We start from the raw sequence: 12,588 nt of genomic DNA on the forward strand, positions 1-12,588 counted from the left end.
TCTCCCAAATATGTAATGTGCGTGTGTGCATGAGCATACACATTGTCCAATAGTGAATAAAGAAACAGCCTTTTTATGTTTTCTCACAAAATGACTTTTTTATCTTTTCTCATGTGAGAATATCATTTCAGCCCTTATTGTTAACTTTATTGGTGAAGAAAAATTAGGTTGTCCTGAGCAAGATTGAGAATGTACATTGATATACAGAGGTACGTGCAGGTAGGTACTTATGTATATGTGCACACCTGTATACACCTGCACATACATGTTGATTGGTTCTTCTGGCATTACAGGGCTCCATTTTGCAGGAAGAATCAAACAAGAGCACCATCAGGAAGTTCGCTGGAAGATGGCCCCTCTCAAACAGCAATGGTCCTCAGCCTTGGTGGTGCCGAAAGCAGATGAGGCCCATGGGCTTTCTCAACAAACTCCTCACATGGTTCTAAGAGAGGATTGAACATCAGAGGAATAGGATCACAGCAGTAAAGGGCTTTTGCTGTATGTGCACTTGTGCATGTATGTAGTGGGTATAAGTGTCCGTGTACATGTTTGTGTGCTGTGTGCTTTCCTGGAAGAATAGAGTGCTCACCAGAGCTCCCTTTACATAAAAGGTGGCTACTTTCCAGGAAGTAGAAACAGCCTTCAGATGTCCTCAGGACCTCAGGATGTTCAGGGGGAAATGGGATAGGACTGAGATGGTTGTCTAAGCAACTAAATTGCGCCTGTACTGTTTTATTTTTATTTTGTTTTAACATGGAGTTTTCACTGTTTAATTAAAATATTGTTTTAAGAAAAAATTACAGGTGGGATGAGGTTCTACCTCCTGGGCATTGCCCATGAAAAAACAAGTAACAGCCTCTGTTTACGCACAGAGCATGTGCATCGCATATGGGCTTCCTTTGGGCTTGTTTGCTCACCTCTGTCCACATTGCAGGTGACAAGCATTTGCATTTGTTTCTGGAGCCTTTTAAGAATCCCTTTCACTGCTGTCACCTTTTTATTTACTTAACATTTTATATAAAATGTGTATGCTTATCTTCATTTTAGAGAAGAGCCTAGTTTTGGAAAGTCTAATGTAAACTACCGCTTTTTAAATCTATACTTACATTCTCATAATTAGACAGAGTAGGGGGTCAATTATAAACCGGCATTTTAGGGAGATAATTATCTCCCTCCTTGCCATATGCCAGGATAAAGCTAGTCACTTTTTTGTTTTAATTAACATATTTTTAAGGATGGTACTAGAAGCCCAGGTTTAACACCACCACCACCATTATCACCATCACCACAAATAAAAGAGCAGAATTTTGGGAAGAGGCCATAAGTTCCTGGCTCAGACAGATCCTCACTTACTTCCAACAAGTTGCTAGAAATGACTTTAGGCAAATCATTATGACCTATTAATTCTTATCATCTTTGCTTATAAAATGAGAGCAATGCTGTTTTCAAGGATCAATTGACATAGGGTAATGAAAGTTCATTGTAACCCTCACAGTTCACTATACTATAAGGAGTTTACAGAGAAGGGGCCATTAAATATACTTGGCATGGTGTAATAATTGCTATTAAGACAGCCTGCGTTATATGTTATACAGCTGTGTGTCGCACTCAGGGTAAGACCGCTCTCTCATTTCTAAAGTTGAAAGCTAAAAGTTCTCATTGAGCCAGGAGAGAATATTTCCCAACAGCTAAAGATGCCTGTTTTGGAATGCCTGGCCTTGTCACTTGCTTGGTGTGTGATTTCAGGTAACTTAACTTCTTTGTGCCTCAGTTTCCTCACTGTAAATAAGAATAGCTTACAATTTATGAAGTTTGGATCTGGCTGGTGTGGCTCAGTGGACTGGGTGCCAGCCTGCAAACTGAAAGGTCACTGGTTCAATTCCCGGTCAGGGCACATGCCTGGGTTGAGGGCCAGATCCTCAGTTGGGGGTGTGTGAGTGGCAGTTGATCTGTGTTTCTCTCGCACATCATTGATGTTTCTGTCCTTCTCTTTCTCCTCCCTTCCCCTCCCTCTAAAAAACAAATAAATAAAATCTTTAAAAAAAACTATGAAGTACGCTGCAGGCCCATCACATAGATTGTTTATTTATTCTGCACAGCAATATTAAGAGGCATGTATTACTAACATCCTGATTTATGGATGAAAAACAAAGGCACAGAACTTTGGTTCATCTTGTCCTGGGTTGCAGCTAGCAGGTGACAGAATCAGGACTCAAACTCACAGCATCTGCTTCTAGATCCCACATTTTTAAAACCTTTGAATGTGTTACCAACTTGCTAAGAGTATCAAGATAATTGAATGAGATAAGAGTAAGATACTATTAAGATAACTAAATGGGGTAGATAATTCAATCCTGCTGGGAGTATTAAATCATTAAATGAAATAAGGAACACAAGAACCTGAGCTGGATTCTTGGCTCACAGTAAGCACTAAATAAAGGTAAACTTAGCACTTACTATTTTTTTCATCTTCATCATACAAGCCTCCCCGTCACCAAAGTTGAATTAATCACCAGAACAGATGTTTCAGTGAAATGCAGTTTGTTTTGGTTGTTGATCCAAAGACTGACATTTCCATGCTGAGGATAGCCTGGTGTGCCAAACAGCCAGTGCGCTGGCAGAAGGTACCACCAGTGCCTATGGCAGCCTACTGCTCACCTGGGCAGCCCCTCACCATGTCCCCTGATGGACACAAGTACAGCCACATGTGTGGATTAGGAATGTACCCTTGAAGGAAACACGCGGAAGCCAAAGGACTCAGAACACCGACTCACAGGTACCTTTTCAGACTAAGCTTTTATTTTTTGATATTACAAACCAGTTTTCTTTATTCACAAACCACTGTAAGTGATATAAACACTAATTTCTAAAGACAGATATACACATTTTCTGGGTTTGCAGATTGCATGATGTGTGTCTTAAGAAGTCACTATATGCCACACATGATATTAATCTTTTTTCATAATTCATAATAGCAATAGTTATTTAGATAAATGAAAACATTCCAAATAAATACTGTTTTAAAAAATCCAAAATGTTTGTTTACATCTCTGACATACATTTTAAAATGACTTGTTGGCATCTTGGAGGAGTGCCTAGACAAAAGATTCTGCAACATCAGTTGGCACCCACTTGCTCTAAATGATTTTATTAAAACTACATACAATCATGGGGGAAAAGTACAGCTCATCGATGAAAATCAAAACTGCAAATTAATTTTACTTTAACCAACACAGTAAGAATTCTATGTTTGTGATTCCAAATACAATGCAAATTCTGAATTGTGAAATTTGAGGCAATTGAGAGAAATCTGTTTGTTCTCCCTAGCCCCGGGCTCTTTGATCTCTCTCCCCTCCAGGGTAGGATGCCGTAGCATTTTAATAAATTGTTGTCTTTAAAAACATCAACCAGGCATCCATCGTCATCAGATTGTTTCCCAGGTGGGGGAATGAGAACGTCTTAGTGATGCTATAAAACACCCTTTTGCCCCCTCCCTCCCCCACCCAAAGAAGTCTGCTGAAAAGAACATTGTATATGCTTTGGGCTGCTAAGCAGTTTCCCCCCTTTCTCTCATTTCAAGGTAACGGTCATCTGCCTTAGATATCGAAGCTACAGAAACTTGGTTTTCAAATCTTGTGAAACTTTATTGATGGTTTAATATCCAACCGATCTTACTGCATGCACATAGGATGACAAGAATGCTGGATCACAAACACTTTTTTTTTTAAGTTTTGTTTGGTTTTGTTTGAAAGCAGAGTTGTTACAGCGGATTGGCAGGTTCACAGCGGTGAGTTGATAACTTACTAAAGTGCTTGCCAGAGGGCCCGCACTGTACACATGAAGATTTAACTAGGGCAGCAGAACTACTGGGGACAGCTTGCTGCTGTTTGTTGAATTTAAATACAAAAACAGGAAGACCCGTGACAGATACCCCAACTTAGGTTAACTTGTAAACAGGACAACATGGAAGGAGTTCAAACAGAAGTAATTCAGACAAACTGCAATTTTTCGGCCGTGTCCCTCTGGCCCTGCTTCAGAGGTGGGGGTACTCTGTTCTTCGGGGAGAAAGAGGGTAGACCTACTTTTTTGCTTCCTTCTGACAAGTGTCCTGGGCCTTGGAGACAGAACTAAAGGTACTGATTTGAGATAATCCCTGGGGACCAAGAGGAATGAATGGTGGGGCAGGCTCTCACGTACTGAAAAATTGCAGGTTGCTCACATAACACAGTCATGTTTCAAAAAGTACCAAGCTGATGAAAATACCGTGATTATCTCTACTCAATGATTGCAATACTTGTAAAATGCTTCTATAAATCCAAATATGATTATCATGTAATTCCATAAAAATTATACGTCTGTCTCTAACAGTTGTTCTACTAGGCTAAAACTAAAGCTTCATAGACTGTTTCTAGAACTTAACAACTCCACTGCACAGATGTAAATTTTATACATTTTTTTAACTGGTACAAAGAATTTAAGTTTTTATTACTTTCTTTTTTTGGAAAAAAAGAAAAAAATAGAAACAGTGCTTTTTATCACCTTTTTATTAATGTTATTTTTCCCTCCCATAATATAAAAGTCAGCAATGATATCAATAATTTATTATACTGGAAGAAATATAAAAAGAATGCTTGTTGATGGCCTAACTAGCAGTTTTTGCCTAAATAACTAGCGGCTGGTTAAGAAGCTGAATACTGCCGGGGGGAATGGTTTAAAGGGTGGGTTTGCACAGCTTCATTCAACTTGGATGCACAAGGGCTGCTAGAAGCACCCCCTTAACAGCATAACCTTTGGCCTGAACTGACAATGAGTAACTTAGAACCATTGCTATATGATCGTTGGTGCAGTGGGTCGTTTAGATTCATCAGTTACTATTTTTTTTTCATTTAGTCAACCCCAGTCCCAATCCCCTAAGTCCCTCCCACCCTTCCCCTTTCATAAAATAAAATAATGCAGATGCAGAAAAAATGACTACTGTAGTCACTTACACTCTTCCCGAACAGCTGATAACCCCAGTAGCTTAATATTCAGCATATATAATTCATTTACATGATAAAGCACTCTGGATATGGCCCTAAACCAGTTTTTATTCATAGCTAGCATCTCTCTAGATCAACCACAAAAAAAACTCCTACAGCCAGCAACCAAACTACGGAACCTTCAGAAATTAAAGACCCACAATATTAAAATACACAGAACAAAATATCTGAGGTATAAGATAAAAAATGTAATTTTTTTTCCTCTTTTTAGTTTTTAGAGTTGCTAAAATGATGCACTACTGCATGTATTGCAATACCCAGGCCTCGGAAAGCTTCCTTTCTCCCCACATTGGAAGGTTTTTATGGTTTTGTCATTTAGTATGGAGCAAAACGGTTGTATCCCCCTCGGTATATACTAGCCTGCAATGAAGAAAGAACGAGACCCACATCATCAGCATGGCTCCTAGTCTTGGCATCAGTCAAGGGTGCAAAAGCATTCTGAAACAAAGCAATTTGAGGGGTGTGTTTTTTACATTTTCCTTTTGCAACACGTGGATCATCAAAAAAAGACTAATGTGAAAAATAGACACTCAAAATCAACCAAAATGGAGGCACCCCCTACCCATCCCAGTTCATTCTTGGAAAACTAGAGATAGGGCCAATCCTGACCTCCCCCAAAAGCTCCTTATACAGAAACCCCTGGTAAAATAAAATTCTGTCAGCCAGTCCTGGTAGCTAAAAGGACTCAGATACAAACTGGACCACTGAAGGATGTACACTGTCTCAGCCTGTTTGCTTGTTTGATTCATTAACACTATGTTCCATCGGGAAAAGCTCAATCTACACTCAAGAGGTTGAATGTAGATGACTGATTGAATGGAGTAATTCAACTCTCCTTTCCAACATGTAACTCAAGTGGACTAGGTGTTGAAGCAGAGTTGCTGAATGCAAAATCAGGATGAAAATTTAAATCAGCTTCTTACTTGACTTGGCTCAATGAGCTGTGTAGGATTTGCTCTTAAGAGGGGAGTTGTACAGATGAATTGCTTGATGTAACTGAGCTTGTACAAAAGAATATGGTTCCCAGATCGTGGCTGAATTTCTATGACCACGCTCCAGCGAATTGTTTGCCCATGGCTTTAGACAGCTACAAGGTGGCACTTAACTTATTTCTTTTTTTCTAAAAGTTTTGGCGATTCAAATGAATGCCTATGGGGATTGAGTTTTAGGATAAGGACTGATATTCTTGATCCCAAGCAGAAAGCTGCATGCCAAAAGCTTTGTAATGATTGCATACGCTCTCACGTGATGGGCACGTCTTACTGTACTCAAGAATTTTAGTGCATAGAAGTTTGAACAAGTACAGGCAAATTCACCCACCCTCACCTCCCCTTTTTGCCCTCCCCCCATCCCCCAAACAAAAATCCAAACCCCCCAAAACAAAAGACAACCCCCAAACCCAGCTTATTCTTCCTAATTCCTTATGTACTAGGCACACACACAAAGTGTGCCCCTCTCTATTTTCTTTCCTGGGCGACTATGACTTTAAACATGAATTGTAATAGGGGAGGAGAGGCAGTCAGATTCTCAGCTGCCTGACAGCAGAGGCCTGGAAGTGTGCAGCTTAGCTCCTCTGAAGTCTGTGCTGGGGCTGGAACCTTGGGGCTATGTGAATGAGCAGCAAGGGAGGAAAAAAAAAGAAAAAAAAAGTTCTGCATTGACACTGCATTCTGTTAGTGATGGATTTAATTATCAAAATGACTAATTATTCCATTAAGGTAAGTGCTCTGCTAGGTGAGACTTGCAAAATTAGAAATATAATAACTTACATGCACTACATTGCCAAGAAATTAAGACATTTATCAAGTTTACTGGGAGGATTAATGTGGCATTTTAGCTGCTGTTAGATTAGCACAAGAGACAAATTCAATTAAGGGAAAGTGAGAGGACGTCAACAGTCAACCCATATGAAGGTCCCAGCTGGGGAAGGGAAGGGAGGCAGGAAGAAGTGAGGAAGAGGTGGAGTTGGTACTCACCATGGCACCAACGCCGTAGGTGGGGGCTGGAGCAAGTGTGTGGTGGTAGGGGTCGGCAGCATAAACTCGTCCGTAACTGAAAGGAAAACAGAGGTGAAGATTAATCCACAATATGTGGTAACAAACTAATAATAACAACCGCAAAATGCAAAATACCAAGACAGTGTGGAAGGGCCCTATTCATCCTCATAAATAAGAAACATATTCCAATCTTACACATAACATGAAAAAGTCCATCTGTGGGTAGCACATTCTTTTATCCATTTAACATGGCTGGAAATATCCTCTCTCTCCTAAGACCTTTTCTAACTGCTCATATAGCTACCTTAGATTCTGAGGCAGGCAAAGGAAAAAAGAAAGAAAGAAAAAAGAAAAAAACACTTGAAAAAAATGGGTTTAAGAAGCCCAGTATCCAGAGAAGACATGTTAATACTCAAGAGAGTCCTTTTCTCCTAATTTAGCTGTCACTAATCAAATGACACAGGTGGATGAAAAAGAGTGAAGTGACCCAGTCGGTGTAGTTAGGGTCCAATATCTTAGATTGTGAAGAGAAAATGCACTCAAACTGAAGCATCCTTGAAGGGTTTGCAGGACCCTCACCCCCACCATACTGAGGAATTAGAACTGATTTGATTTCAACCCTATCACTCCAGAACTTCTATCTCATCAATCTCTGGCCAGGTTTCAAACACTATTTCTTAATGACATTTCCTTATCTTTGAGTTTTTCTGTCTGTTTACCATCCACCTCACTCCACTGCCATGACTTCCAGTTCAGGTTTCACAATAAAAATGAAGGGATGGAAGCCTATGGCATTCAGTGACTACTGAGTGTCTGAGAGTGAACGATGCCACAGATCAGAAATTAGGGTTTGGAGAAGTTAAGTCATTTGCTCAAGGTCACAGAACTAGACAGAGATAGAACTGATCTTTAAATTTATCAGAGCAACTGGAATGCTCTTTCCATGGTGGCATGTACTCATACTTAAGCAACCTGCCAGGTATCTTCTTGAAAGTAGTTTGGATAATGCTCTTTCAGTAAGGATTAAAACTGAGATGCAATCTTAAATGGGGTTCCTGGACGCAGAGTCTAAAATAGAGATTCTTGTGCATATGAAGAAGGGGAAGGAGAAAGAGGCATGCAGTTCCAGAGCAAGGGATAAATAGAAATGGTCTGAGCTACAGACTAGCTTTGACCTGATCCCATGAGTTGTAACCTAGACTTAATTCCCACCTGGAGGTAAATGGGTGGGGTTTTTTAATGCTCATTTAGGTTAAGCGTTAGCTCTGGGTCTTCCTGAGGGGTGCAGGATGGCTTCTGAGTTCAAGTGGCTTTCTTGGCCAGAGGGTAATCCCCTGAAAAAGGGCGTGGCTGAGCACCATTAGCAACAGCAGCTGGGGGATGGATGTACCAGCCACTAAATGGGAAGTATGTGGATTATCAACAGCTTTTGACTCTTAGACTTTTCTTTAAAGAATGAAGGAACAAGGCATGCAGAAATGATTTGTCTGTAGTATCAACTACGATCAACCTTAAGCCACTGCCCATCTCCTGGAGTCTAATTTGCATACATTTTATTCCTCTCCCTTCTTATCTTTTCTCCATTTTGCTTTCAATCTTCTTGCTCATAGCTGATAGATAAGAATGTACTGGATGGTAGTACATTACCATGGTCTGACATTATTGCTTACATCACAGAGCCTGGAAAGGTAGGAAGAAGCTGGGTGAAGAAGCTTCTAACTCTGAGGCTCTGAGGTAGACTCCAAGTGGAAGTAAGAAGTGATTCTATCAGTTCTCATTGGACAGGTCTTATTCCCAAACCCTCCTTGCCTGTTTCAAAGGGCACTGAGCTCAAATAATCCAGATGAAGCTTTTGGCTTCAACGCCAAAATGACATGAATGGATATTTCTTTTCTGGGGGGAAACTTGTGAAACAGTCAACCCTGCCCCTTGCATTTCATTCCTTGGGATGCTCCCTAGTCTGTTGGCTCATCAAAAAATGGCCTTCAAAGATTCTCCTTCTCTCTGGAAGGAAAAACAGATGGAAGTCCAAGACAGAGGGTATGTTAAAAGAAGAACAATGACAATTTTTTTTGAAGAAATCACTTATTCAGGAAGGTCACTCATGAAACCTGGGCCTTGATCCACGTAAAATTAGAGGTAGATATTAATAGGTATAAAAGAACATGAGATATAACTTTGTCATTGACTTTTATTTTATGAGAAAGTAAAGTTCATAGTCTAGAGGGGAAAAAACACTGTTAATAAGATTATTTTTAATGCACTTTCACCCAGCAAAGCTCACTGTATGAACAAGACATAAACTACAAAAACTGGAAACCCTTGGAAATGTACTAAGTGATACCACAGCATGGTGTTCCTTCAAAAGGAGGGTGAAGATGCAAATTCAGATCAATTGGTTTTCAAAATGTAATTTGGGGAATGGTTTTACTATGGCAAAATTTTCTCTTTTGGGGAGGTGACATATTGGTAGCCTGAATGTACTGCATGAAAACGTACTCCCACCTTCTCCTCCTACATACTTTAATTGTAAATTCTTATTTGTTTATAACACTGGGCAGAGCTTCAACCTTTGTGGAAAGCCCAAGGTAACAATTTGGCAACATTTTCTTCCACGGCAGAATTAAAATACAGCAGTGCTCAACTATTCCTCATAAATGAGCAGGCGCCTCTTCTCCTCGGGGTGACCTCTACCTTCAGAATCCAATGGTTTTATTATGATTAATAAATTTCATTTCCACAGAGGAAAAGGGACCATGTCAGCTCAAACTGAAAGCAAGAAAGCTTCTTTTCAAATGCAAATTTCTGAACACGCCCTTGTGTGACACTCCAATTTAGACACAAGGTCATTAAAGGAGATGTGGACTCTAGCGTTACTCTTTCAACAGATATGCCAGGAAGGTCAGTGACCTCATGTCCTCAGAGCTGGCTAAGCACTCCCTGAAGGAAGAAGAGCAATTCCCAGCGACCTCAGAGGAGTTATGGGAAAATGTGTTATGACTGCCATGTTTATGAGTGATCTGCGCATTCAGTCACCTTTCACACCACCCATCCTTGGCCAAAGTGGACAATAGTGCAATCAGGTCATGATGCTCTCTGTTTCCCCACATCCCATCCATCAGAAATTACAGATCAATTCTTACATGTGTCCACTTCACTCAGTTCATACTACCACCATCCTAATATCACCAACCAGTATTTCAACCAATAGAACCAAATCAACAACAGCCTCAAGTCAAGTCTCATCTCTTTGGTTCTACTTTTGCCTCTTTAAACCACCAGCCATTTATATCTATATCTATTAAATCTATCTGTTGTCTGTCTATCTGTCTATCTATCTATCTATTTATCTATCTATCTCTATGAAGTCTATATACCTAATCTATCTATCTATATCAAAGCTATCTATTCATCTATCTACCTAGTTAAATATAAATCTATATAAACCTAGTTATATCACTTCTTTGTTTAAAATGCTGCAATGATTTTCCATTGATTCTAGAAAAAAATCCAAACTTGCATGAATCACCCCTGTCCCTTTCTTGTCCTCTCACACACCCCTCTACTCCTTGTTTACTGGGTTCCACACTGGGCTCTTCAATACTCTGTGGACACAAGCAAATTCACTCTCTTCTTAGGGCTTTGGCACTTGTTCATACTCCACCTGAATTGCTTCCTTGTCTTCTTTATGTCTCAGATCAAATGTCACCTACCCAGAGTCATGGCTCCTTTTCTGAACACTCTTTCTTAAGCACAATTTCCCACCCCCTCCTCACCCTTCCTCCAATGCAGTATATCTCTATTGATTTTGCTTACTCCTCTCCCTTATTTACCTGTCCCCCTTCCTGGAATGCCAGCCTCTATGGGCGCGTATGAAAACGGGGGGTTGAATCTGTTTTGTTTGCTTTTGTATCTCAATGTCTAGCACAGCACTATCCATGGTGCAGAGAAACAAGGAACGGAGCCAATGCCACCATGTGAGTGAAGGCAGAAAGATGGAGAAGTAGAAAGGAGAGAAATAAGGCCTGGGAAGACCCTTGTACCCATCACTGTGATTCTGTCAATGGCAAGATTTTTTCAGATAAGCTATCTGAAGATTTTAGTTCAGCTGCTCTCAGAGATGTTCAATACCCTTAAAGACACTCAGAAGAAAAGTTTCTGGGGGCTCTGGAAATAGAGTGTGTAACTTCACATCACCCCTGAGAGGTCACAAAACACTGGCCACATCACCAAAAAGCTCATTAAAACCCTTCAGGGAAAAGTCAAATAAACAAAGAAATAAAAGGTAACAGCTTGCAGCCATCATGTGCCCTTGTCTATTTTTGACCTTAGCAACAACTTCAAACCAGGAGGCCCAGCCCTGGTCCTGGGAAGGGCAAAGGCTTTGAGGCAAGAAGACCCAGGTCCAAGTTCAGCCTTTGCAATGTCCTTGCTCAATGACTTGGGCAAATCAATTTCTCTTGAGCCTCATTTCCTTGTTTATAAAATGGTATCATTCTGTCTGAGGCCTTCCTAATTCACAGATAAAGTACATGGAAAGAAACCAGACTCATTTTAAAGCAGTCTACAGACAGAGGAGGTTATAATACAAGGGTTCTTATATAGATTTTCACAAGCCAATCCCTCACTCCTGCCCAAACTGTTGGTCTGTAGAAGGAACCGAAAGATCTATTCCAATATGATCATGTATAGCTCTAGCAATCAACTTACAGATACTTTTGGAGCTAAGATATATGTAATTTGTGAGTTACAGATGCAGTGTAAATTGCTATATTTGAACTTAAGGTTAAATAAATAAGTATGCTGCCTGTTGAATGGGAAATATGAACCTGTGTTTGTGAAGTACTTTGTCAACTCTACTGAGAAATGTAAATATCGCTTATTAAGAACATCTTCTAAATCTAGTTGAAATAAGCTGGATGCTCATAAATACAATAAGGTTATGTTGGTAGCCTACACCAGGGTTTTAACAGTCAGGTGATTTTCTTCTAGGGATATAGTAAGAATACTGTAATTAATTTCACTCTCTATATTTCACTCTATATATTTCAACTAAGATCCTTGATGTTCCTGGGACCTGTTATTCCTACTTTAACATTACTTCTTCATGCCTCTTGTCCCAGAGATAGTTGGGGGAATCCCAGTGGGGCAGAAAGATGAATAAATATCCTCTCCTCTCAGATCTATATCATAATGTGGCATAGATCTAGACAGCTCAACCCCAGCAAGTAGATACAAAGGCTATGGCCATGTTCTTACCACACAGAGAAGCACTGCAGAGTTAGCATTCAAAATAGGATACGTTACTAGAGATGAGACTACATGGCACCCAGTCTCTACAGTGCCATTAGGGGCCACAGTGTTTTCCTAATTATATTTAAGACATAGTGTGTAAGGTACTTGGGAAAATTAATCCATACAAGGCATATACTAACCACAGAGTAAACAAACAGGGTACTTACTACACCATGGCCTTATAGTTCTAACAGCCTGCCATTTGGAAAGTAATGATTTAGCTAGAGCATGTTCTATGGTCTTAGACTTCAGTTGTT

General features: G+C 40.1%; 1 protein-coding gene across 17 annotated transcripts in view; it reads right to left on the reverse strand.

Annotated features, from left to right (window-relative positions):
* Window positions 1–4,932: 4,932 nt before the first annotated feature.
* RBFOX1 (RNA binding fox-1 homolog 1) overlaps window positions 4,933–12,588 on the reverse strand; it is a 1,503,477-nt gene continuing 1,495,821 nt past the window's right edge. For 13 of the 17 annotated variants that reach the window (XM_045820720.1, XM_045820715.1, XM_045820707.1 and 10 more), the window contains 2 exons: window positions 7,016–7,091; window positions 6,420–6,644 (listed from right to left, as the gene is read on the reverse strand). In XM_045820720.1, coding sequence (XP_045676676.1) covers window positions 6,497–6,644; window positions 7,016–7,091 — 224 coding nt within the window. In that variant the 3' untranslated portion in view covers window positions 6,420–6,496. Of the gene's footprint in view, window positions 5,478–6,419; window positions 6,645–7,015; window positions 7,092–12,588 lie in introns of those variants that run through there. The other 4 variants (XM_045820711.1, XM_045820717.1, XM_045820712.1 and 1 more) reach the window with 1 other exon arrangement.

The sequence above is a fragment of the Phyllostomus hastatus genome, unplaced genomic scaffold (assembly GCF_019186645.2).
Source record: "Phyllostomus hastatus isolate PE091 unplaced genomic scaffold, TTU_PhHast_1.1 phas_scaffold_442, whole genome shotgun sequence".
Lineage (NCBI taxonomy): Eukaryota > Metazoa > Chordata > Mammalia > Chiroptera > Phyllostomidae > Phyllostomus > Phyllostomus hastatus.